The sequence below is a fragment of the Eschrichtius robustus genome, chromosome 4, assembly GCF_028021215.1.
Source record: "Eschrichtius robustus isolate mEscRob2 chromosome 4, mEscRob2.pri, whole genome shotgun sequence".
Taxonomy (NCBI): Eukaryota; Metazoa; Chordata; class Mammalia; order Artiodactyla; family Eschrichtiidae; genus Eschrichtius; species Eschrichtius robustus.
In genome coordinates, this window is record NC_090827.1 from 148,864,489 (window position 1) to 148,891,478 (window position 26,990).

The following is a 26,990-nucleotide window of genomic DNA, read 5'->3' on the forward strand; positions in this document are numbered from 1 at the left end:
GCACCCAGCTGGAGGGCTGTGGGGAGAGGTCCCGGGAGGCTTCATGCAGGATGGACGTCCATACTTCTCGATCCAGAAACATCCACACTGATGGTTCTCACAGGAGACCAGAGCCTGGGCTCACCTCGGTCTCCACATGATCCCGAGCCCTCGGGAATCTGCTGCTGCAGAGCTCCTTCCCCAGGAACTTTAATTAAATCATCGTTCATTTGCGGTCCGACGGATGAGAAGAAATTGACTAGACAGACTACTACTCATCCCTCCCGTTATCGCCACGTGTTTGTCCAATTCATTCACCGCTTATGAAGCGTCCGTTCTGACATGGGCCGTGGGCCAGACCCCAGGGCCACTCCTTGTCCCTAAGGAGTAGAAGCCACAGGACTCACGGGTGACTGATGGCACATGGGTAACAGGACAGGAAAAAGGGATGGCAGGTGGCACCATCCCTACCCCATCCCTCCTCCAGGGACACAAATGCCCCACCTGTGACGGTCAGTGGCACCTGGGGACAGAAGTGCCCCACCTTTGACAATCATGGTGCTTGCTGGATCCTCCCCATGTCTGAGCTCTTTGTGGCGCTGCCCTGTGCCCATCACCTCTGGCCCGTGGCTCCCCTGGCCCTGTGCTCTCTGGTCCTCCTGTCACCTCTGTGCCCACCTCTTCTCAGTCTCCTTCTCTGGCTCAGCTTTCCTCCAACACTCCTTCCACTGGGGAGACTGTCAGTGCCACCGGCGAGGCACCGGGTCGATTTGGTTCACTGCTTTCCTCCCAGCATCCCAGGCAGGAGCCGTGGGTCCTTCCAGGCTCCCTGTTGCCCCAACCAGTGGGTGTCCAGTCCCCCAGGTCTACCTTCTCCGCATCTCCCGCGGTCCTCCCTTCCCCACCCTCGGCCTCCCCATCCCCTTCCTGCTGGACCCGGCCCACCTCACTGTCTCTGTGGTCTTGCCAGGGCCCTCCCCGCTCCCCACCGTCGTTAAGTGGCTGGGCCTTCCCCAGAGTCCATGATGGCCCAGTTATATGCGTCTTTGGTCATTGTCTTGCCACCACACTGGGTGCTCCTTGAAGCCAAGGACAGCTAGGCTGTGCCCACTGTGTCCCCATCACCAGCCGACATCGGTTCCATGATGCACAAGTAAAGAGCGAGGGAAGGGCAGCGTGCGCCCCGGCCCGTCTCTGCAGCGTGCACGGAGGAGTTGCCTTGGCCGCATCCTGGCCTCAGCTCCCGCCGTGTGACTGGGAAGTCACCGCCCTCCCTGGGACTCATTTGCTTCATCCACCAAACAGGGATAATAATGGCGACTACCTCATCGGAGGGCTGCTGAAAACAGGAGTCAAGCATTCAGTACGCTGCCTGGCATACAGTAAGTGCTCAATTAATGCCACGTAGGATTACTTCATTACCAATGCTGTTATCTGCTCCACGTGATGCTGGAGTGTTTCATTCAGGAAAACCATGATCCAGGTGATTTCAGCTATGGGACATTGACGGGGGGTCCCCCAGGTAGAGAGTCAATTTCCTCCCTCAGATACCAGGAAGCTGCAGTAACGCGCCTTTCAGCTGTGTCCTTACTTGATCCTACGAGCACAGAATATCAAGTCCCTGCACTGATGACCGTGGCCTTGGCCATGCTTTGCCAAACCAGCATGGCAATAATATCTTGGTCTGTAATCACAAAGATTTGAAGAGAGAGCCTTTGGAGATTCCAGTCATTTCCAAAAGCTATCGTCTTTAGCCAGGAGGCTGCCCGAGCAAGCCAGCATGGAAAAGGCACCCTGCGAAGGTACTGAGATCCAGTCCCTTGCTTTCTGCTGTTCAATTAGGGGCAGATGAATGAATAAATTGTTCACAGATCTAATCATGCATTGTTAATACAACTGTCCTGATAAAAGACAGTCTCCCCAAACACAGTCACTCCAGAAAATTAACTGTCCGCCACACTCTGCCCAAGCAAGAAGGCTTTTTAGCTTTGTCTGCAAAATGTCCTCAGACAACCAAACAGAACACAATTACACTCTACTCACACCAAAGCCTCAGTGTAAGCCCCTTTAGAGAACTCAGATCATCAATAATTAGGGGGGAGGCGGGGGCATCTCATTTCACGAATGCTGCAGACAAGATTATTAATAAGTCAAGGCTCTAAAATATTGGTGATGAATTGTTTTCATATGTCCTGAAATATGTTTGCCTCATCTGGTTACTATCGATCCAGACACAAGATCTTCCAAGTCAGCCTCCGGGCCAAAGGGAAAATGTTTGCCTCTCCGTTCAATTTACAAATGTTCTCGGGGATATTTCCTGGCATTTCAGTGATTGTCAGGCTGGTAATTAAAATTGAACCAATCCTTTCCTGACAATCAGTTCTGTAATTGTGTTTGAGTCGATGTTTTACTAAATCGTGTTGGATGCTTGTCGGTCTCGACACAGAGGCAGGACGAGGGCTCTCAGCCTCAGAGTCGGGTCCATGCCGGGGCCGAGGCACACAGACTGTGTGGGCTGGAGCAGGTCATCTCACCCCTCCGAGCTTCTGGGTTTTCTGTCTATAAAATAGAAACAAAAACACCCACCTTGTTGCTGTTGTGAAAATAAAATGATAAAATGCCAGTGCCTAGTGCAGGGCCAGGTACACAGTAGGTGCTCAGTAAATGTTATTTCCCTCTTACTTCCCCACCCCTACTTGACGGAGTTCAAGTTTATGCAGAGACAAGACTGGGAGGCACAAGCTACTGGTGCCCACACCAGGAAGGGTGGCTTCAGAGCTGGCTGCATGGTGATGCTTACAGCCGGTGACTAAAGTGTGCACAGGGCTCAGTGTGCAACACTCCCTTCCCGTGAGCTCTGACAGTCTCTCCCCACACCAATTTTCAATGGGTTGATGGATGGAGGATGAATGGTGAATTGGGGTAGGGAAGGAGGGAGAAAGAGGGAGGGAGGGAAGGAAGGAAAGAAGGAAGGAAGGAAGGAAGGGAGGAAGGAAGGGTGATTGGATGGATGGCTAAGTGGGTGGTGAATGGATGATGGATGATGGATGGATGGATGATGGATAGATGATGAATGGATGATGGATGGATGGATGGATGGATGGATGGATGGATGGATGGGTGGATGGGTGGATGGATGGGTGGATGGATGGGTGGATGGGTGGATGGATGGGTGGGTGGATGGGTGGATGGGTGGATGGGTGGATGGGTGGATGGATGGGTGGATGGATGGATGGATGGGTGGATGGATGGGTGGATGGATGGGTGGATGGATGGATGGATGGATGGATGGATGGGTGGATGGATGGGTGGATGGATGGGTGGATGGGTGGATGGATGGATGGATGGGTGGATGGATGGGTGGACGGATGGATGGATGATGGATAGATGATGAATGGATGATGGATGGATGGATGGATGGATGGATGGATGGGTGGGTGGTTGGATGTTGGGTAGAGAGAGGGAAGGAAATACAGTTGAATTTAAATATTAATAACTGTTCACGGATTATCTAGAAGTAAACCTTCATTTAAAAAAAATTCTCTCCCTATCTTGTCTACTCAGTAGAGAACTGAATACACATTCTTAGGCCTTTGCCCACAAGCAAATTCTTCTTTTCGTAAAAGTATACTATTGTTTTTTTCTGATTGCACATTTAACACATTTTCATCTTAAAATATTTATTTATAAAATGTATTTATTCACTCCAAAAATATGTACTGAGTACCTCTCCCATCTTAGATTACATATTACATACTAAGAATGGAACCAGAAACATACTCTAAGAAAGAAAAAACTTAATACCCAAAGTGTCATCAGCCAGAAACACACAGTGCTTTTATCCTTCTGGACTGTTTCATTCATTCTTTTTCTATATATTCATGCATATGTATATCTCTTTAGACATGCCTATATGGAAGCTTGTGTGTCATATATACTGCAAGTTTATGTGTATGTATACATGGACACACATATATGCATATAGTCATTTAATCACCTGATTTTATTTTTCTCATAGTACTTCTCACTATCTGAGATCATCGTGTTCCTGCATTTGTTTTACTCCCTGTCTCTCCCACTCAGACGTAAGGCCCATGGGAGGGGGATTTTGTCCCGTCCTGTTCACCATCATCTCTTCAGCACTGGTGCTCAATAAATATGTGTTGACATCTTCAACAAATTGAAAAATAGGCATCTCACATGTATGTCTTTCCTCCTCCTCGGTGATATTGGTCTTTGGGGCATAGTTCTCCTGAACTTCCTGCTTCATGGGTTCTTACAGATGCCCTCAGCTAAGTGGAGGGCAGTGGGGGGCATCTTGCTCAGAATGGCAGGCTCTAAATATCCCTGCTCCAGGATGGATGGGCAAGACCACCCACCTAAGCCCTGACGTCCGTCTACTCAGCTCCTAATAAGTTTCCAAGAGGTGTCCATGGGGGACAGGGGACTCGCCTTCCTATTTCAATATATTTTGCAAGGCTCTTTTAGGATCCATGTTTTGAACAAATGGAGGTCTCTCTTGCCCTGATTTATAGTTCACCAAGAGATCCTATTAATATTTTGGTTGGCAATGAAGTGCGCTTTAACTCGTGATGTGCCTCTGTTGGTTGAGGAAACACTGGAGCGTCTTAGCAAAGCTCCTGGCCCTTGACCTGAGAAGTCTCAAGACCTTTGGCAGGAGTGAGCCAAAAAACAGTTTGGCAGACACAATGGCTGACGTGAAGGCCTGCCGCCGGTGGGTATGAGAAAGGGAATTGGGGTCAACTCGTATTCGGTAAAATGGTTCTACATACATCACCAGTCAGAGCTTGATCGGGAACACTTGAGGCAACTGGAGTGGGGAGGGATTTAATGCAGACACGTGCAGGCTGACGCAGTTGATGGGAGGCTGGGGGTGGAGGTCAGGGGGGCGCTGCTGACGGCAGGAGGTCAGGAGCCCAGGAACCTCGGGAAACCGCTGCCCGCGATGTCAGCTGCCCGCTGCAGCCGAGTGGGTAGTCCAGGGTATGCTGGAGACACCTTCGGCCCTGCGCCTGCCTGCAGACGCTGCTGGAGGCCTATGGCTTCCTCGTCTTACTGGCTGTCCCGTGAAGGCCGCCCGCTGGGGAGGCCGGGAATGTGGTCTCCACGCGTCCAATTCCTGGGCTCAGGGATGGCTGAGCAGGGCTGAGATGGCCTGAATATCAGCACGGATAGAATGCCCTTCCCTTATACATTAAACTTTTGCCCAAAATGAGACTTAAATACATTCCATCCACGGTGTTCAGGAGATAATGTCAGAGCACCTACTCTGTGCCAGGTGAGGGCTTGGGACTCAGCAATGAGCAAGACGCGCGCGTTCCCTGACGGCGGGATGTGTGCGGGGCCTGGACGGGAAGAAAGACGACACAAGAATGTGGAAGGAGAGGGTGGGGAGTTAGTGTTTCGTGGGGACAGAGTTTCTGTTTGGGATGATGGAAAAGTTCTGGAGACGGAGCGTGGTGACGACTGTACCACAGTGTAAACGATGCAAATGTCACTGAACTGTCTGCTCGAGAGAGTTAACGTAGTCAATTTCATGTTCTGTATATTTGCCACAATTTAAAAAATAATGCAAATGGATGTTTCTGGAAAGTGTTAATAATTGCTTTTAAGACAGTAAAAGAGTACCTTGGTGTCAGGGCCTATTTAGACCGTGGGATCAGGAAGAGCCGATTTAGAAGGTGGTCTTGGAGCTGAGTGAAGAAGGAAGCGGCCCCGAAGCCTCTGGAAAGGGCCCCCCCTGGAGCCAGACCATGGAACGGGAACAGTCCGAGGCCAGGCTGGCCGGAGCGAAGTGACAGAGGGATGGCAGGTGTGAAGCAAAGCCCATCAGGGCCAGTCACACGGGACTGAGGGCCGAGGGGGACAAGCAGGGAGATCTGTGGGTGCTGGCGGCCCCAGGTGAGAGTGCAGGAGGAGGGGATGGGGCAGTGGCAGACGGACTCTCCCTGCCCCCCCCATTGGCCCTCAGGAGATCACCCCCCTCCAGCTGCCCCTCCACACTCTCTGTGGGGTTCCTTCTGGTCCCCATCCCAGGTCAGTTCTTTTCTCACTTTACACAGCCCCTAGGGGGGCTCATCTACTCCCAGGACCACCGGTCACATGTCTGTGCACCTACCCCGAGCACCTACCCCAGTGCAGATTTCTCTGCAGAGCTCACCCCATATCCCAACCTCCCGAGCCCCTCCCTCCACCTGCGTGACCCTCAGGAGGGTCAGCTCCAGCGTGAGGCTCAAACCGGCCCCCTCTTCATCTCCCCTAAGCCGGCTCTCCCTCCTGTGTCCTCATCTCCATCCACGGTACCTCCCTCCACACACCTGCCCGAGCTGAAAACTTAGGTGTGTTCCCTTATTTCTCCGTCTCTTTCCTCCTCGCCAAACCCACTGAACTCTATGAAATGTCATGGACACCCGCCCTCTCCTCTCCATGACCTCTGCCCCAGTCCAGGTCACCAGGTTCTCTCACCTGGGTGACCCCCGTGGCCTCCAATTCAGCCTCTGGCCTGCCTCCTCCAGGCCCTATTCCTCACTGCAGTCAGAGGGAGACAGCCAGGGCATCCAGGCAAAGGGAGTGTGAGGGTGCAGCAGACATCTGGGGACTTGGAAGCAGCCCGGGGCGGCTGGACCCGGGCTGTGTGGAGGTAAGGTCAGCAGGGTGAGGTCATGGGAGGGAGGCATGAACGCCAGACTCAGGAGCAGGGGCAGGAGAGGCCCTGAAGGGTTTCAAGCAGGGACATGATACCGCACGCTTGCGTGTACGTAAATCCGTTATCCATAAGTTCTTCAAGAATAGACCTTTCTGGTTTAAGGAAGCACAAAAGTAGTGAAGAGCCTTTCTGTATCTGCAGCAGTTTCACATGTTGTGCCTAATTTGGAACCTCTACCCAGAGAGATGATTGCCTCCAGTTTCAAGGTGAGGGGAGGTCACTGAGCAAAGCCGCATCTCCGTCAGACTCATATCCTGTGGCCTCTCCTCTGCTTATGGCTACTCAGACCAAAAACCATCACATGGAGTGACTTCCTCCTAAAACTCTGGATAGCTGATCTGCGTTTGTGCTGAGTAGCCCAGAGAGATGCATTCATCCACAAGAGTGAAGCACTGGGTAGAAGAGTTATTTTTGCTCATCATGACTCACACCGGCGTCTATAAGACGCTCTGCACAGATTCTAATTTGAGACCCGGGGGTGGATGCCACCTGTATTTGTTTGTCTCCACTGTCTGCCTCTCCTGGCGTCAAAGCCTAGTTTTCTGTGTCCCCAGCTGGGCACATCTGTCTGGCAAGGAATAGACTGGGCGATTGGGTTTCAAATAGAAAGGTAATTCCAGATGACACCCATCGCCGGGGGTGGGGAGGGAACCCTTTTAGGGCTCCACTTGGTAAAGAGAAGATTAAAAACAAATCCTCACCTTGATAAAGAGTCTGAATGGAAACCAGACATCTGTGGCGCATTCAGCCAGAGCTCTGGCGGAGGTGAGAAGTAGTTTCTGGATGCTGTTTGTTTTCCTTTTTTAACTCGGAGGTTCGACAGCGATGATTTGCATGAGCTTCGCTGCGAGGCAGACTGGCACGTTGGCACCACCTTTTGGAGGAGATGGGTTAGAGGCCCAGCAGGGGACCAGGGAAGGCGACTTGGCACCTGGTTCGTGCAGGGGTGGTTCAGGCAGGCAGGTCCGAGCAGGAGGCCAGGTGCACGTGATCTGGGCACGCAGGGAGGGACAGGCCCGTGTTGAAGGGTCCCATTGGGGCGTCCAGGGTGCCAGGTTCAGGCAGGTCTCCTGACCTGGCCAAGAGGGAGACAGGAGGCCCACATGGGCATCTCATGCAGTCTTCCCGCCGTCTTCCTGAGCGTGCAGCTCACCTTCGGGGAAACTTTCCAGACGGCCTCTCCTCTCCTCCAGTCCTGCCTGGGGGAGGGGCCTCCCTTCTCGGGGTCCCCTGTCCCAGGGCACTGCTCACACCAGTAAATGACTTCCCTTGTCTGCTATTAGCTCCTCCAGGGCAAGGATCCTGTGAGGTTCATCTCCCAGCCTGGGGCCCGAGGCACAGCTGCATGAGTCAGTGAATGGTCTCAAAGAATAGGATGGTGGACCAAGGAGAGGAAGCAAAGATGAAGAGGAACAGAACGGCACTCCCCCCGCTGCCGCCACCCTCCTCTGCCCCTTCATGTGGTCAGAAATCATCCCCAAAACTCGGGACGGACCTGCAGACGTCTGGAAGCCATGCCTAATAGTCTTTGGGATGGGAGTGGGGGGAATCTGTCTGGACTCTCCCACGTCTGCTGCATCAGGACCCCCGTGTTGTTGCTACATTCCGGGCTGATGCAGTCACATCACTGGCCATGATGTGATGCCGATGAGTGACACAGGGAAGAGCTGGGTGTGAACCCACAAGGGCTCTCTGGCCTCAGCTTCCCCATCTGAGAAATGGGGATGGTCGCGCCTACTTAGCAGGTGTGCTGTATTAAGTGCAGGAAGCGATGCACTCCACCCCTCACCTGCCCCTGCCCATCATCTCTACGCTGCCTCAGAGCTGCCCTGCTAGTACTTCCTGCATCTCTCCAACCAGATGCTGGCAGGGCCCTGGGGCTGGCTGCCAGGCTTGGATGGGAAGTAACAGAAGGGTTGCTAATTACCACGCATCCGAGCCCCGGCCACTTTGCAGGCTTCCCACCCAGCACATCCCGGCTGAGAGAGCTAAGCAGATCTGTTTTTAACACGGGTTCCGTGGGGGTGATGCAGAGGTTGGGGGAAGACAGGGCCTGTCTGCCCAGCCGCCTGCAGACTGGCCCGGAGAGCTCGGCCTTCGGGGAGTCGAGCACCCCTGCTCCGTCCTCACCGGGAGGGGACCTTGGGGAGCTCTGTCTCTCTCTCTGCCCACATCCATGCTGCATGCCAGCTCGATGGCGGCTCCTGTTATTCCATGTCACAGTGATTTGTACCACGTTTGTGTCCTGCACTGGGCTGGCCCTCCTCTGTGCCCGCTGCCCGGTGTCAGGCCTCCACCGCCCATTTCTACCATAAGTCCTGCATAGCGGGAAGTAAATCTCATCTACGGACCTGCCGATAGACTTTGGTGGTCGGGGAAGCATATCCAATAAAGCACATGTCAATAATGTGATCTGAAAAAAAAAAAAAATCCCCAAGCCGGTGACTTCCTTCGGAAGAAGCGCCCTGCCACTCCCGCTCAGAATCGATGTGCTGGTCCCACTGAACTCCACCATCACTGGCTTCCCCTAGCGAACTCCTCTTCATCCTTCAAGGGCTGGCTCAGGTGCCACCCCCTCCAGGAAGCCCCCAGCCCAAGGTCAGGCCTAGGGCGAGGCAAGGGAGGCTCTAAGGTATACAGTTAGGGAGGCACTCAAACTCAGGTGCCCTGGCCCCCCCTCACCCCCCAGAGAGACAGCTCACTCACCCTGGGGACAGCTTCTTTGCCTTCTGTCCTCGTCTGTCCTGGGGTTTCCTGGTGCGAGGGAATCATATGCTCCCTGTACTTTCTCTCTCACCACCGCCTTTGAGCTGCCTCAGCACCGGGACCCTGAACCACGGAGGTGTTTAGTGAACCAAACTTCTTTGAAAAATGCTGCAATAATAAACCCACTGTCGTCTACGGCAGGTTCGCCATGGCCCAGGACTATGCTAAGTCTGGCTTTTTTTGTGGTTTTTTTTTTTGCCCCACTGCATGGCATGCAGGATCCTCGTTCCTAGACCAGGGATCAAACCCCTCCCCCCTGCAGTGGAAGCGCAGAGTCTTAACCACTGGACTGCCGGGGTAGTCTGTTATACACTTTGTTTCCTTTAACTCTCAACTCGCTTCTGCCATGGTAATTCCTATCTTCATTTTACAGAGGAGGACGTTGCAGCTCAGAGACGTGAAGTCATTTTCCCAAGGTTGCACAGCTCACAGGAGCAAAGGAGGGTTGAAGCCCAGCTCCGTGGGCCTCCAGAGCCTGCCCTGCTCCCGTCCAACCAGGCCTCTGCTGTGGGCTACGTGTTCCATGAGCAGCGTGGCCTGGACTCCCGGGGCCATCATGGGTCCCCCCATCCTGCAGGACCCCATCAGCGTGGCTGAGAGCAGGGCTGGGAGGAGTAAAATCCCGAGAACAGGGCTCGAGCTCACAATGGTTATTTCCTTGTCACTTGGTGGGGAGCAGAGGCCAGGTCCACCAGCGTGCTCAGAGTTGCACAGCTAATGGACACAGGGCCGAAACCAGCAGGAGCTGTGGCCTAAAGCAGCTCCCCCGCCGACAAGGGGAGGGCGCTCAGAACTCACCAGGGGCCATGAGAAAATGCAGACCCTGATCCCGCGGGTCCGGATGGGGCCAAGACACTGTGTTCCTAACAGGCCCCGGGGCTGCTGCTACTCCTGGTCCCAGAGTTTATTAACTGAATAGCTTTGGAAAGAGCCCACTTTATGGGCGTGTGACCTCGGCCATCACAGGAGGATCTGCGCTTGGTTTGCTGCTCTACTGGCACCATCTTGAAATTCCTAATTCCTCTTGAACAAGGAGCCCCACATTTGCACTTTGTACTTGGCCTGGCAAATTAGACCCTGGAACTCATGCTTCACATGGGCTGGCCATTAGTCCAATGAATCTATCAAATATTTGTCCTCAACTGTGTTGCCTCTGATTTTGAGACACCCAGCCTCAAGGGCCCCCAGAACCTAGCTCGGGTGCCATATGTTTCCCCAGAATAGTAAGCAGTGAAAATACACCATTTAAAATTGTCCAGTTCCCAATTTGGAAGAACAATCTGCCAGCCTCCTCTCTGCACGATGCTAATTGCTTTGTTTTCTTTGCTCCAATAATCCTTTCCTTGTCATCACTTTTTCCTTCCCCCGTCTTTCCTGGCTTGTCCCACTCTGAGGCCAAAAATAGCCCACAACCACAGATTGCTGGGCCCCCGGCCAGAATCACTTCCTCAGGTTCTTTTTCCTTCCGCCTCAGTTGCCACCGTGGGTAGGGCCTTGGCTGTAACTGAGGGCTGTCGTGGAGAGGTGACCCGGTACCTAGAGCCCTCATTCTGTGTGGGAAAACCAATACCCATTTCTTGGACCAGGTCCCGTGCCCCGTGCTGGATGGCAGTGATGAGGACCTGGGTCCTGCCAGGCTGCACAGCCTCCCCACCTGGAGGGAAAGGCAGGCTCTCCGAGGGTTCCCTGCGGAGAACCCTAGGAATGTTGGGCTGGAGCCAATGAATGTACAAGATGCTGGGGGAAGGGTCAGAGGAGGGATGAGAAAAACTGTTGGAGGATGTGTATCACAGAAGGCTTCCTGGAGGAGGTGACCTTCTAAAGGTGCCTTGGTGGATGAGGAGGCGTTTGATAAGCAGATAAAAGGGGGAGGATGTCCCATCATAAAAACAGGCTACACTCATGCTGGGGGCAACGGCAAAGCAGGGACGCCAAAAATAAATGAGAAACATTCAGCTTTGTTGAAGTTGCCCAGAATTCAGGGCTCAGAAAATTTCAAGGAAACCATTTTCATTTTATCACGCTTGGATTTTGTGACATTTTGAGATTTTAAAATCTGATTCTGGATTACCAGTGTTGATGTTGGGGGTGTCTTGATCCTGCTGTGCGTTCCAGCCAAAGGGAACAAGACACACAAAGGTGGTCAGGATGTGAACGGTCTCAGCTGGGACGCTGCCTGTTTGCCTTTGGTTATGCTGTCCTCTCTGCCTAAAACAACCTCCCCTGGGTCTGGATCAAATTTCCATTCATTCTTCGAGGCTCGCCTGGGTATCACCTCCTCCAGGAAGCCCTTCCTTTTGTTCTGCACCTGGATGATATTTTCCCCCTGCTCTGCTCCCTTAAAGCCCTGTGCATACCTAAATCCTTGTTTGACCTTGCAGTTTTAGCAACTGTGGAAGAATGAATGAATGAACGAACGAATGAGCCTTCATTGCTGTGTGAAAATTTGAGTGGTGAACAGGAATAAGTGAATGAGGTTATTTATGCCTTCTGTTCTCCAGGCTACTTAAATATCCCTAAGGATGTTTTCCTCCCAGAGGAGAAAAAGAAACAGTTCTCTTGGGAGTCACAAACTGAGCTGGAATTGCTCATTCATTCATGCATGCATGCGTGCATTCCTTCGTGTATCCGTCAGGGCTTGGCTGACCGACAGCTTGGGGTCAGGCCTGTGCAGGGTGCTAGAGAAACCAAAAGATTCCCTACCCCTGAGATCAGGGGGCACAGTCTAGTGGGGGAGGTAAATAAGTAAATAGTTGTATTGTAAAAACATTGTGGAAAATGCATCACGAGCTAAGTGCTTTAACGAGCTTCCCTGGCCAGACGGCCCAGATGGAACCGGGCGTGAGAGTTGCTGCCCTGGGATGGGGCACGGAGCCAGGCCGAGAGTGTCCAGTGGATACTGAATGAACCGTGCTGTATCCGGGAAAGATGTGGAAGGAGTCTTGGTGATTTATTTCATTTTTCCTGATTATCCAGGGAAGCCAGGTTCTGTGTAGAACATTTAGGAGTTGAAGGACGATGTCAAAGGAGACACAGGACCCCAAAAGACCTCCCAGTAGCCAGAGCTGGACCTATTTGGGCAGCAAAATAAGAAAATATTATTGAAATACAACTCAAAGCATAAACTAAATATTTGTGGGTTCATAGTGATACAAATACATGATTGAATAAGTAAATAAATGGGGGGGGAGAAAAGACAAATCTCCCAGGCAGAAGAATTCCATATAATGTATGTAGCTACTCCACCCTCCAGGAGGGCCGCCTGCCTCTCCCCTCCCACTCCTCCCCGCCAGGTGTGGGCTGCGCAAGGCGACTTCCTCCCAAAGGGACAGGATGGAGGCGGGGAGGAATGGAGTAACGTTACAGGGCAACGCCTGGCCAGTGCCACCTGGCCAGCGAGGGCGGCATCATTGGTGACAGGTCACGTCCACTGCACGTCCACTACAACGAGGGAGGCACCCCTCATTTTGCTCCTTCCCCCCCCCTCCAAAACCCAGAACCACGGCATCAGCACGAGAAAAATATCAGACAGACCCAAATGGGGAGGTAACTACTACAAAACAGCCAGCAGTCCTCCTCAAAACTGCCAAGGTCATCAACAACAAGGAAAGCCTGAGAAACTGTCACAGCCCAGAAGAGCCGGAGGAGACATGACAACTAAACGTCACGTGGGAACCTGGAACAGGGACAGAAAAAGACGTTGGTGGAAAAACGGGTGAAATGTAGTGTGTAGTTTAGATAAGACCAATGTATCGATGTTGGGTCCTTAGTGGTGACAGATGTATGATCCTGACGTCAGCTATTCATGAAAGAGGAAGCGGAGTGTGTGTCATATGGGAACTCTCTGTGCGATCTTTGCAACTTTTCTGCAATCTAAAACTATTCTAAACTAAAAAGTTTATTTAAAATTTTTAAAAAAATCTTTCTAAACCCACCACTATTAACATCCCCCTGTGTTTCTTTCCATTCTATTTTTAAAATGGAGATGTAATTGACATACAACATTATATTAGTTTCAGGCGTGCAACATAATAATTCGATGTTTGTCTTGTGAAATGATCACAAAAAGTCCAGTTGACATCTGTCGCCATACATAGTTACAGAATTTTTTTTTCTTCTGATGAGAACTTTTAAGATCTGCTCTCATAGCCACTTTCAAATATGCAGTATAGTTTTATTGATCATACTCACCATGCCGTACTTATTTATCTTAAAACTGGACGTTTGTACCTTTTGATCCCCTTCACCCTTTTTGCCCACCCTCCTCCCCCCCACCAGTCTGTTCTCTGTAACTATGAGCTTGTTTTTTTCCCCCCTTTTTCCTTTTAGATTCCATATATAAGTGAGATCACATGGTACTTGCTTTCTCCTTCTGATTTATTTTACTTAGCATAACGTCCTTAACGTCCATCCATGCTGTCACAAATGGCAAGTTTCATTCTTTTTTATGGCCGAATAATAATCCTTCCATTCTTCTTTCTATGCATTTTCCACTGATAAAATTATACCTACTTTTGTACACCTACCATTGACAAAATTATAATACACTTCTTTACAATTTTGTCAATGTGAAATGTACAGAAATTAGACTTGCTTATAGTTTAGTGCCCTGCTTTTTAAATGTCATGTGTGCATGAGCTCTCTTGTCACTAAACATTCTCTGTAAACATTTGTACACGCTCTCTGGCTCCCCTGACCATTCTCCCCCGCCCCATTTTTCCTGCATGTAAATCACACCATGAGGAACATCTGAGAGCACAATCTTTGCAGGAATCAGGCTCCACAACCCTCCGTTTGCTGGGGACAGAAGGCTTTTGTGCTGGAGGAGATGAATGACCGCCCCTGGGGAGCTCGTTAGGTTTCCCTGGAAAGAAAGAACACATTGGGTTATCATTTGTTCACATGAGACAGGAGTTTTGTGCAGTTCATTGATCTGTGCTGTGTGTGTTTAATTGTCTTCTAGAGCAGTGTCGGAGGTTGAGGAAGGCCGTCCTGGGGGGCATCTCATTGCCCCACGCCCTCCCGGGGAAAGCTACCCATTTTGTAGACAAGGAAACTGAGGCACAGAGGGTGTTTGGTCACAGAGACATGGATTTGAACTGGGTTATCTGGAGACGGAGTGTGTGCCCCCAGCCCCCCACTCCACCAGCATACATGGTTCATTCATTCATCCCTTCATTCCCTCATTCATTCATCTGACGGGTGGAGTGCCCAGGCCCTGCAGGGGTGGGCTGGGGAGGTGGTCAGTAGTGACCTCCACAGACATGGCCCCTGGCCCAACAGGGCCTCAGTCCCTGGAGAAGAGGCCGCTTCCATGAAATGGGGTGAGCATGTGATGGGCAAGTCCTGGGTCCCCAGCAGCCTTGTGGCAGGAGCTCAACCCAGCCTGGGGTGAGGAAGGCCCACCCCAGGGTGGGGCTGTGGCCCATGCTGGGCATGGCCAGGGTGCAAGTGGAGGCTGGGAGGGAGGCCGGTCCAGGAAGGGCCTGGGGACCCTGCTAGGGGGGTTGGTGTCTCCTTGGGGCTCCCAGGAACCATGAAGTTTCTACAAGGTCCGTGTGCAGGAGGCCCCCTGGCTTCCTGTGTGGGGAACGGACCTTCTGATGATGCTGGAGGGGGGAGTCGGGGCCACAGCGCTGGGCGGTGAACCACGCGGCTCGCGGCCCCTCCACCCCGCGTGCCGGTGCTCCTGGCACTGTCGCAGCCCACCGGGCCGGTCGACCTCTGGCACCAGGGACACAGGAGCTCTCGTGTGTCCCTCCGAGGGGCCCTGTCATTCCACCAGGTGACCTCAGGGCGAGGCAGCCTCCCAAATGGCCCCTGCTCCTGGGTGTACTTGACAGTAAGCCCTCCCCGCTGTAGAGCTGTCAGCCGGGCAGGTCAGTGTCCTGGGGCGGCCGTACCAGAGTACCACAGATGAGGCTTCGAACCACAGGAATCTGTCGTCTCAGTTCTGGAGGCCGGAAGTCCGAAGCCAGGTGTCGGCAGGGCTGGTTCCCTCTGGGGGCTGCGGGGGACCCATTCCAGGGCCCCTCCCGGCCTCTGGCAGCTCCAGCAGCCCTTGGCTTTTAGACGTGTCGCCTGACCTCCACGGGGAGGCCTCACACCCCACTGTGTGTTTCAGATCATCCTCGTGAGCGCCTCCCTCAGCGACCGGGACCACAGCCTGTTCCTCAGCACGGACGAGGGCGCCACCTTCCAGAAGCAGGTCATCCCCTTCTCCGTGGAGACGTTCATCTTCCACCCCCGGGTGGAAGACAAGGTCCTGGCCTACACCCGGGAGGGCAAGGTAAGCAGGCCTGGGTGACGCACGAGGGCACGGAGCCTTCCATCACGTGGGGCCCGGGACCCCCCATCATCCCCGTCTCCCCTGGGCCGTGTGGCTGGATGCCCACCAGGACCTCGAGGCTTTGCAGGAGAACCAAGCGGGGGAGGTGAGCTGCACGCTTGGCACAAATGGGCCCGAGAGCCGGTCGATAGATGGTGGATAATTGTGGGGACCCTTCCACTCTGTCCCCCTCTCTCTGCAGTCCAGCCACAGGGCCTTCCTCTACTTCCAGAACATTCCACGCACCCTCCCACGCCAGGCCCTCCCCTCAGCCTGGAGGCCTCTTCCACCTCCACCATGAGAGTGAATCGTCCTTCAGACCCCAAATCAGCATCCCCTCCTCTGAGGGGCTGAGCGGCAGGGCCCCAGGAACACAGGGCACCTTCACAGGGCGACAGAGGAGAGCGTAATGGGGGCCTCTCTCCAGGGCCAGCGTGGGCGGGGTAGGAGAGACCCTGGGGCTGAGGAGGGAGCTTGCTAAGGGCCCGTGGAGGAGGGGCCACCCTGGCTGTAGGAAAGGCCTGTGTCGGTTTCCTGCGGCCACTGTAAGAAATGACCACAAACTTGATAGCTTAAAACAATAGAGATGTATTCTCTCACAGTTTCGGAGACCAAAGGCCCAAAATCAGTTTCATGGGGCGAAAACCAAGGTGTCTGTGGGCCCACGCTCCCTCTGGAGGCTCTGGGGAGGATCCCTCCCTTGCCTCTCCCAGTTTCTGGAGTTCTGTGGCGTGTGAAGGGGTTACTGGGATCTTCAAAGGCAGCGTCTTCAACTCTTCCTGCTCTATCTTCACGTTGCTGCGCGCGTGTGTGTGAAAGTTCCCTCTGCCCCACCCGGATAATCCAGGATCATCTTCCCATCTAAACATCTTCACTGCATCACACCTGCAGAGTCTTTTTCTTCTCCATCTGGTTACATTCACAGGTTCCAGGGATTATGACATGGATATTTTGGGGGGCCTTTTTCAGCCAACCACCTTGCCCAGTAGGAGGCCAGATCCCCAGAGTCATAAGGAAAGGGCGAGGAGGAGGCTGGTCCAGGAGAGGGTCGCTCAGCCCCTAGGAACGGCGGCTGGGCAGTCGGAGAACAGGAGTCATGGCACCCAGCTCTCTCCCCTCCCGCCCTCCGGTCTTCTGCTGGTGCCTCCCGTGGTCTGAATCCCACCCGAAGCCAGAGAGAAGGAGCCTGTGGGTGGCGTCTACACAGGGCCAGCCCCCAGGGGTGGAAGAAGGTGGAGAAGGCCTGGGTCTGGAGCAGGTGGGAGCCGTCCAGATCAGGAGCTTCCTTGGCAGCCCCCAGGCCTGCTTGGGACCCACTGTTCCACACTCTCCCAGATTCCAGTGCCTCTCTTTCCCAGGACTGTAATTATGTATTTGTGCCACTATTTGATTATTGTCTGCACCGTACACACATGCTTGGGGTAAGCTCTTTGAGGGTAAGGGCTATGCCTGTTTTTTTTCACCATTTTACCTCAAGTTCCTGGCTGAAAATATTGAATGGATGGATGGAAGGATGGTGGCTGGCTGGCTGGCTGGCTGGATGGATGGATGGATAGATGGATGGGTGGATGGATGGATGGATGGATGGTGGCTGGATGGGTGGATGGATGGGTGGATGGGTGGATGGATGGGTGGATGGATGGATAGATGGATGGATGGATGGATGGATGGATGGATGGATGGATGGGAGGATGGATGGATGGATGGATGGATAGATGGTGGCTGGATGGGTGGATGGATGGATAGATGGATGGGTGGATGGATGGATGGATAGATGGTGGCTGGATGGGTGGATGGATGGGTGGATGGATGGGTGGATGGATGGATGGATGGATGGATAGATGGATGGGTGGATGGATGGATGGATGGATGGATGGGTGGATGGATGGGTGGATGGATGGTGGCTGGATGGGTGGATGGATGGGTGGATGGGTGGATGGATGGATGGATAGATGGATGGGTGGATGGATGGGTGGATGGATGGATGGATAGATGGATGGGTGGATGGATGGATGGATGGATGGTGGCTGGATGGGTGGATGGATGGGTGGATGGGTGGATGGATGGATAGATGGATGGGTGGATGGATGGATGGATGGATGGATGGTGGCTGGATGGGTGGATGGATGGATGGGAGAATGGATGGATGGATGGGTGGATGGATGGATGGATGCATGCATGCATGGGGGTGGATGGATCATGGAGATGGATGGATGGCAGCTGGATGGATGAAAAATGAATGAATGAATTTCTACCAAGAGGGATCACCCAGGTCAGGGACCTCCACATGCAGACTCCTGGCTGGCCTGAGCCATGGCTGTCTACAGGACCTGCCCTCCTTGCTGGTCCTCAGTTTAGTGGATCTGCTTTGACCTGGAATACATCACACCCACTCACACATCACTGGCCAAAGCAAGTCTTGTGCCAAGGTCTGGTCCTTGCTAACTGACTGAATTTCAGGATGTCCCTGAAATTCCCTGGCCTCACGGGCTGCCTCTGCTCTGGGTGCTTTCCTTTGGAGCAGCATGTATTCTGGGTATTAATAGTGCTACTTAGCCTTCCATGTATTTAGACTAAAGCACAATCACAGAGACTTATTTTCCCACAGAGATTGACTGCATTGCAATTGCTTTTTAATTTATGGTGCCCTGAAAAATTAATGGAGCTGAAATCTCAGTTATTTTCTTTGGGTCTTTTCTGTGACTATGAGGAAAGAAAAAGGAGGGAAGAAAGGCTTCACTGTGGTCGTAAAAGGAATGAGGAATTTGAGGACATTAATAACAATGACAGCAGGGCTGTTTTTTTAGGCGTTATGGTTTCAGCAGGATGGCTGGTCGGACAACACTGACTTTGATGCCAACGGACCTGGTGTGTTCGGTAGGCGTCTGCTGCTATAATGCTGAGTAACACACAGCCCCAAACCTCAATGGCTCACAACAACAAGCATTCTTTCTTATTCTTGCGTCTGCGAGTCAGCGGGGGTCCTGCTGGGCTCGCTTGGGACTGACTAGACAGGCATGCCTCCTGCCAGGGTTCAGGTCTCTTGTTCTGGAACCAGCAGTTACTTGCGGACATGCCGTTCTCATGATGGAGGGCAGAGGCTCCGAGGGGCAGAGGAAACCACATGAGAACCTCCGCGTGTCTGCTTTGACCTGGAAAACATCACATCCCTTCCTGCTGGGCAAAGCAACTCATATGCCAAACCCAGAGTCCACAGGCTGGACATAAATATCTCGCTCACAAGGACTTGCAGATTTTTACAAAAGCAAACGCTCTCCTCTATTCCCTCCCCTTCCTTTTCCTCCCAGATGCCTGCCCCTTCCTCTAGCAAAGACTGTCCTTCCACCCCTCAGGCTGCTCTGCCCCCCTACTTCTAGTTCCCTCCTTTACTGTGTCATTAGAATTTGGGGCGCTCTGAGGCTACCTTATTTGGAGCCTGGACAGCCTCCTTGGGTGAGAGCTGAATGCAGTGGTTTTTTTTCTTTCAAGTCTCAGCAAATTGCATTAGGCTCCTGGAATCAAAAGGATGTGAGAGCTGGGCAGTCCCTCCCCACGCCAGCTCGCTGGGGACCCCTGGCACAAAACTGACCAGCCTGTTCCCCTCTGCTCGGACCTCAGACCTGCTCACAGGCAGAGCCCTGGGCACTTACCTCTAAAACATCAATAGACCCACTCTTATGTTTTATTCTGCTTCCCATCGAGAACCTCCTCTGCTTCCCAGCACTGTGAGAAATTGGTCTGAGCCTGAGACTGCCTTCCAGAAACTTAGTAGAGGAGACAAGACACCTTGGGTGGCCAATCAGGGAAGACTTCCTGGAGGAGGGGGGTTGACCAGGGGCTTAGAGAATAAGCCAGGATGTAAATTTACTTTTTAATACAACTTCAGAACCACAAAGATGATCGCACAAGAAAAGAAAGAAAAATGAACCCCTGCAATCCTCCAGCCCAAATGAAGCCGTGTTTGCGTTTATATAGGCTGAAAAGGAGGAGGAGTGCTATCAAGGGGGTGGGGTGGGGTGGGGCGGGCAAGAGCTCCCTTAAGAAGGGATGAGTCTGGGGCTTCCCTGGTGGCGCAGTGGTTAAGAATCCACCTGCCAATGCAGGGGACACGGGTTCCAGCCCTGGTCTGGGAAGATCCCACATGCCGCGGAGCAACTAAGCCCATGTGCCACAACAACTGAGCCTGCGCTCTAGAGCCCGTGCGCCAAAACTACTGGGCCCGTGTGCCACAACTACTGAACCTGTGCTCTAGAGCCCATGTTTGGCAGCAAGAGAAGCCACATCAATGAGAAACCCGCACAGCACAACCAAGAGTAGCCCCTGCTCGCCACAACTAGAGAAAGCCTGTGCGCAGCAACAAAGACCCAAGGCAGCCAAAAGTAAAATAAATTTTAAAAAATAGATAAATTAATTTAAAAATAACTTTTAAAAGAAAGGGATGAGTAGAGGGTGCTGTCATCATGAGAACAGCTTTGTGAGCAGTGAGAATCTCACAGCTCAGAGTGTGTTCCTTTTTGCTCTGACTGTTGTGTCCGACAAGGCTCAGGGCAGGAAAGAGAACTCACTCTGGATATTTTAAGCAGAAAAAGGATTTAGCGTGGGGCGTTGGGTGCGCTCTAAACTTTTGGGAGGGCTAGAGGTGCGGCTTCAGGCCAGACTCCCAAGGATCCTCCCAGAAGCCTGTGAAGCTGGACCAGCAGGGGAAGATGGGGGACTGGGAACTCCACTGGGGTCACCAAGGTCAAGAACATGCAGCTGAGGCCGCGGTCCAGGCATCTGAAAGCACCACTGCTGCAGCCCACACTGCCTGGGAACGTCCACAGAGACAGAGGTTTGTCCAGCTGCTGCCTCCACCACATCTGCCCCTCCACCCCACAGAGCTGGAAGATGGCTGCTGAACACAAACCCATGACCTTGCTGGCCAGCAAAACAGAGTGACTATATGATCCAGCAATCCCACTCCTGGGCATATATCCAGAGAAAACTGTTATTCGAAAAGACACATACACCCTCTATGTTCATAGCAACACTATTCACAATAGCCAAGGCATGGAAGCAACCTAAATGTCCATCGACAGATGAATGGATAAAGAAGATGTGGTACATATATACAATATGATGGAATATTACTCAGCCATAAAAAAGAATAAAATAATGCCATTTGCAGCAACATGCATGGACCTGGAGATGATCATACTAAGTGAAGTAAGTCAGACAGAGAAAGACATATACCATGTGACATCACTTATATGTGGAATCTAAAAAAAAATAGATACAAATAAACTTATTTACAAAACAGAAACAGAGCCACAGACATAGAAGACAAACCTATGGATATGTTAGGTTGGGATTAACATATACACACTACTATATATAAAACAGATACACAACAAGGTCCTACTGTATAGCGCAGGGAACTATACTCAATATTTTGTAATATCTTATAAGGGAAAAGAGTCTGAAAAAGAATATATATATACATATATACATATGTATATATATAAAACTGAATCACTGTGCTGTACACCTGAAACTAACACAACATTGTACATCAACTGTACTTCAATATAATAAAATAAAATAAATGGCCCAAGGCAGCAGGAAACTGCCTCCATGGCACTGTCCCCTTCCAAACCTCACATGCATGCATCTATCTTACCCAGAATTCTAGCTGCAAGGGAGTCTGAGCAATGTTGCATCTCAGCTTTTCAGCCTTTGCAGTGTGCCCAGGTGCCCTACAGCAAGGGAAGGAAGGATGCTGAGTTCCAACCATCATACCCAACCTACCACTGAAAGCCGGGCGGAATTGCAATGCTTCTAATTACTGTGTGAGACTTACTGGCACACATGTCTGTGAATGGGATGCACCTTCCCTCTGACTTGATCCTCCTCCTTTTCCTTTATTTCTCCCTTGTTCTCACTTCTGATCGTTTTACCTTTACATCAGATCAGAACATCTTCTGATCTTTTTATTTTTCTTAGAGGAGTGGTCTAGAGGAAGTCGACCCTTCCCCAGGACATTGCTGTGTGGGTTTCAGCTGCAGTAACTAGGATGTCCCTGACGTGTTTATTTGCCGGTGTTTGTCCTTTATTCAGCAGAAATGTTCTATTTCTGCAGCAGTTGGTTGTGTGTTATGCAATCACCTCCCATGAGAGCAAATTGGAAAGGCTTCGTAAAGTTCTGGGGCAGATGTCATAAATGCAAGTGCGTCGGTGGTGATGGCAACGATAACGCCATCCGTTAATCCGGAGGTTACATAATCCTGAGACTGGTGGCCTCAGACTCCTTTTTATTCACTTATTGCCTGAGGATATGAGCTGTGCTCTCCCGATTTGCAGATGGGTAAAGTGAGACTGCCCTGAGAGGGAGGAGTCGGCCGGGTGGTGGGAGAGGGGAAGAAGGGTGTTCCAGGCAGAGGGAACAACATGTGCGAAGGCCTAGAGGCAAGAGAGAGAAAAAAGGTGGGTCCAGAAAACGGCAAGAGTTGAATATAGCAGGAGCCTGGGGCTTGAGGAATTTGGGGAGGGGACACTGGCTCTGAGTAGCCAGGGTTTGGGGAGCCCTGAAGGGGTAGCTGGGGGCAGCGGCTGGCACCGGGTGGAATACAGACTAAGATGCAGACTCTCAGCCTCTTTGAGTAAGAAAATCTCGCAGCCTGAGTGTTTTCTCCCTGCAGGTGAGAGCAGAGGAGAGGAGCTTAACAAAGAAAACTCCCAAGTTTAAGAAAAAGGGACAACTGTTATGCAATTGTCACCAGGTCACAGTGTCAGTCAGACAACTATTCAGAGTGACTTTCTTTCTAGAGGCTCTTGGTGATTTTTATGGGTAGGGACAGCCATCCTGAAGTGGGGCGTCTTCTCACAAGACCCCAAGGTTAGGAGATGACCTTTTCAAGGAGGAATCACTCACGCAGGGGCCGGTCTGCTCTTCTGCAGCTGCGGGGAAGAGGGAGAGAACGTTTTCCTGAAATTTCTCTCCTAGGCAGCTGGGGAATCTGTAGTTTTCAGGGCTGTTGTTGGCAAGGGGGAAAGGCGATTCGGACACCCCAGAGTGACAGTGTGGGCAGGAGCAGAACTGAACAGGATCGCGGGGCCAAGTGGGAGTGTTAGGCTCACATCCGCAGTCTCCGTCTCGCCCCGGGCAGCTCTGTCTAGGAGGACGGTGGGCACGACGCTCAGTCCGGGGGCTTCAGAGCCCCAGTTCAGCACACGCCTTGCCTGCGTGAAGTCCTGACACGTGGGACCCACTTGAACCCTCCTGACCTCCTGAAGGAGGATGCCACCCGTTTTACAACTGCGAAAAGCCGAGGTTCACCTGGGTGACTCCAGAAAGGGAGGGCAGGGATCTGAGCCCAGGTGTGCCGGCCCCAAACTTGGGAGACAGGGGCCTGGGTTTCCGTGTTGCCGTTGGGGACTGCCCAGCCATTCTGGAGAGGAAGGAGGAGGCCAGGCCTCCTCCAGCAGGATAGGGACCACTCCCCATCCCACTAGCCTCCCAAATAGAGCAGACGGAGGGCCACCACGTGAGCAGAGCTGCCACCACCTGCTTAACTCTTCCCTGACTCCCCACCCCTAAGAGATGAAGTCACAGCTCTGCCCCATCCTCAGCGTCTGGCTGTGAGCCTCACTTTTGCACAGACTGAGGCCCAGCACCTGGAGGCCGACTTGCTGTTTGCTGAGCACCTGCTGTTTGCTGAGCACCTCCCACCCCCTACCTCCTGCTCCCAGGCCTGTGCTCGGGAGCTCCCTCCCCCTGGAAGGGCCTCTGCCCTCCTCTGCCTGCAGACATCCCCACGACCCTGATGATGCACTGATGCCAGGCAACAGGCGGTGTCCAGGGAGGAACAAGGAACCTCCAGATGGCTCATGGAGGGACCCTAACACAGGGAACTGGTCACAGAGGCATCAGAAGGGCAACAGGAGCAAAACAGGATGGCGGTTTATCCCCAGAACAGAGGCTGCAGACATCCCCGCCACCCCCAGGCTGGAGGGGAGGGGAGGGGTATGTGGTGGCCAGGATCCCACAGGGGCGCGCGTGTGTGTGCGTGTGTGTGTGTGCACGCTCCAGCCCCATGGGGCCAGGACCCAACAGGCGCCGGCTCCCTCCCACCACCAGGCCCCAGTGACGACTGGAGGGTTTGCTCGTGTGTGTGCGTATGTGTCTATGGGTGCGTGCATGCCTAGCTGTGTCTCTGTGTCTGTGTGCGTTCACATGTGTGTGCATGCATGTAAGCACGTGCACGTCTGTGTCTGGGGGCCGGGTGGCGCATGCACTTGTGTGTCTCCCTGTGTGTATATGCTTGAGCGTGTGAGCTTGCGTGTATACCTGTATCTGTGCACATGCGGGCTTCTGTGTGTCTGTCTCCGTGTGTGCATGTCTGTGAGTACGTGTATGCATTGTAGGGGTGCTCGCACACATGTTTCTGTGTGAGCTGCCCCAGGGCCCTGGGCACCATCCTCCCTCCTGCTCCCCCAGCGTCTGGCAAGTGTCTGTGCTCAGGGGCAATCCTTTGCCTTCGGGTCTGTCGTTTCTCCTCCTGGACCACGAGCTTTGCAGACGCAGGGCCGGGTGTGGCTCAGCCCCGGAGCTCTGGGCCGGGGAGCCTGTGCTGTACTTGGCTACTCTTGGCCTCCAGGGCGTGGAGACGCATCTGGGGAAGCACCAGGGCTGTGATGGGGCAGCCCACACCCATCACGGCCACCTCCTGCACATCACACTGGCTCCCAGGGCCTTGGTTTAAGAAATGCAGCTATTGAGGGGCTTCCCTGGAGGGTCAGTGGTTAAGAATCCACCTGCCAACGCAGGAGACACAGGATCGAGCCCTGGTCTGGGAAGATACCACATGCCGCGGAGCAACTAAGCCCGTGTGCCACAACTACTGAGCCTGCGCTCTAGAGCCCGTGCGCCAAAACTACTGGGCCCGTGTGCCACAACTACTGAACCTGTGCTCTAGAGCCCGCGAGCCGCAACTACTGAAGCCCACGTGCCTAGAGCCCGTGCTCCCAACAAGAGCAGCCCGCACCCCTCAATGAAGTGTAGCCCCCGCTTGCCGCAACTAGAGAAAGCCCGCGTGCAACAACGAAGACCCAACGCAGCCAAAAATAAATAAATAAATTTATAAAAAAAAAAGAAAGAAAAGAAAAGAAATGGAGCTACTGAGTCCCAGCGGAGGTTGGTGCAGGATGGAGCGGGCGCTCCAATGTGGGTGCTCCTCCCCCCGACCCTGTCCTGTGATCCCCAGAGAGCTGTCCCCTCCCTCCCCTTCAGGTCTTTCCCTGTGGCCCCTGCAACTTCAACTTGGCATTTCCCAAGCCCACTCTGCTCGCTCGAGGCTCTGTCCCCACCCGAGGTCCCCAGGTCAGAGCCCTAGACGCAGCCTCCCCCTTCCCTCCTCCCAGGACCTGTTCAGCTCTCTAAACAGGCCCCTTCCAGAGCCCTTTCCTCCTCTCCATGAGCCTGCAGCCCAGGGCCGGACCGAGGCCTGGCCTCCTTGGGGCCTCCCTGCCTCCGCCCCACGGCAGCTGGCCTCAGCCCTCCTGAGAGCCTCGTCTTGTCCAGCGGCCTGGTGGTCTCAGGCAGGGCTGGCTGTGTACTTTACAGGGTCCAGTGCAAAATGAGAAGCGTTTAAAAATTGGGACAAACCCTTTCTTCCGTGGTCTCTCTCCAGCTGTCACGGTGTCTTTATTAGGTACTAATGTCCTACTCTCTGTGCACAGGGACACAGGCAGGGTGGACGCAGGCCTTCCAGGCTCCCAGGGCCTCAGGACTCAGCGCACGGCCACCCAACCTTGACCCTCTCCAGGCCCAGGCCCCCCCCCAGGGGTGGAAGGTGGCAGCGCCCTTGGAGGCGCTGGCAGAGCCACCGGAACCCGGGTTCCAAGCCCCACACCAGCTCATTGATCCGTCCGGCTCTGCTCACAAATCTCGAGTTCAGAGATAAAATTATTAGGTCCTTCAAGTTAGCGACCGCGGAGCATTAAACCCCAAGCACAGGCCCTGGGCTACCATAGTGGTCAAGGCCCCAAGCAGGCTTCAGAGGTCTCTGCTGTGTCCTGAACTGACCGTCTCACCCTTCCTGCTCCCTCCTCCAGAGCGCCCTCCCCCCGCCCCACATGCATAAAGGACATTCAAGTGCCTCCTGGGTGCCTGCACTCAGACACACCTCCTCCGGGGGCCTCTGCCCCTGTCTCTGGGCTCCTACCAGCTGGCCTGGGGTCGAGACTGGCCCTTTATGGAGCCCCCGTGCCTGACCTTCTGCCTCTCGGAGGCTGGTCTGTACCCACCTGGAGCACAGGGCCTGCCCCCAACAGGTCCTCGCCAGGTTGGACAGGACCGGCCAGCCTCCCCCGGGGCAGTCGTCATCCAAGGGTGATGCAGCTCTCAGAAGAGACTCACTCCTCATGTCGTGACCAAACTTTTCTCTCTCCTCCTTCCGCCCTAAAGCTCTACGTATCATCTGACCTGGGGAAGAAGTGGACTCTTCTGCAGGAGCGAGTGACCAAAGACCACGTGTTCTGGTGAGCATGCCCCCGCCAGGACCCGGGGAGCCCCGGCGAGGCCAAGTCCGCCCCCTCGGCCCCCAGCTCAGGTCCCCCACCTTCTCCTCTCTGCCCCAGCCCTGCCCTCCTCATCCCAGGGGGGCCTCCGGGGCATCCTCTCTGCTCTGCTGGGACAGCGTAGGAAAGGGTTGAGAGCTGGGGCTTGGTGTCGCTCAGGCCACGCGCGCACCCACGAACCAGCTGTGCAGTTTCGCACACGTGAATCTCCCTCTCTGGGCCTCCGATTCCGCCATAGTAGGGAGAGGCACTAATGCACATAGAGCTGGCCCAGTGCCCGACACACAGCAGGCCCACTGTCCCCCTCCCCACGGACCCCCCCTCCCCCCTTCCCACTGCCCCTGCCTCTCCTGTCCTGGTCCCGACTCGGCCCCCGGCTGACGGCCCAGCAGTGCAGCCTCCCCTGCCCCATGGCTTCCTCAGCCCCTGCCAGTCTTGGACCCTCACTCCTGCCCCAGCTGGTGCCCGGGCCCCCTCCGCGTTTGTGTCATCTCTTGGGAGCCCCTCAACAATCGATTTGCGTGGCGCTCTAGTCTCACGGCCCCAGCAAGGAGGCTCCGGTGCGCAGGAAACGCCTGTTGGATAAGCAAGTGTGACCCACGAAGATGAGACAGGGACGAGGTCCAGGGGCAG

General features: G+C 53.6%; 1 protein-coding gene across 3 annotated transcripts in view; it reads left to right on the forward strand.

Annotated features, from left to right (window-relative positions):
* SORCS2 (sortilin related VPS10 domain containing receptor 2) overlaps window positions 1-26,990 on the forward strand; it is a 501,532-nt gene that overhangs the window by 400,039 nt on the left and 74,503 nt on the right. For all 3 annotated transcript variants that reach the window (XM_068543485.1, XM_068543486.1, XM_068543487.1), the window contains 2 exons: window positions 15,597-15,761; window positions 26,245-26,318. In XM_068543485.1, the coding sequence (XP_068399586.1) occupies window positions 15,597-15,761; window positions 26,245-26,318 (239 nt within the window). The remainder of the gene's footprint in view (window positions 1-15,596; window positions 15,762-26,244; window positions 26,319-26,990) is intronic.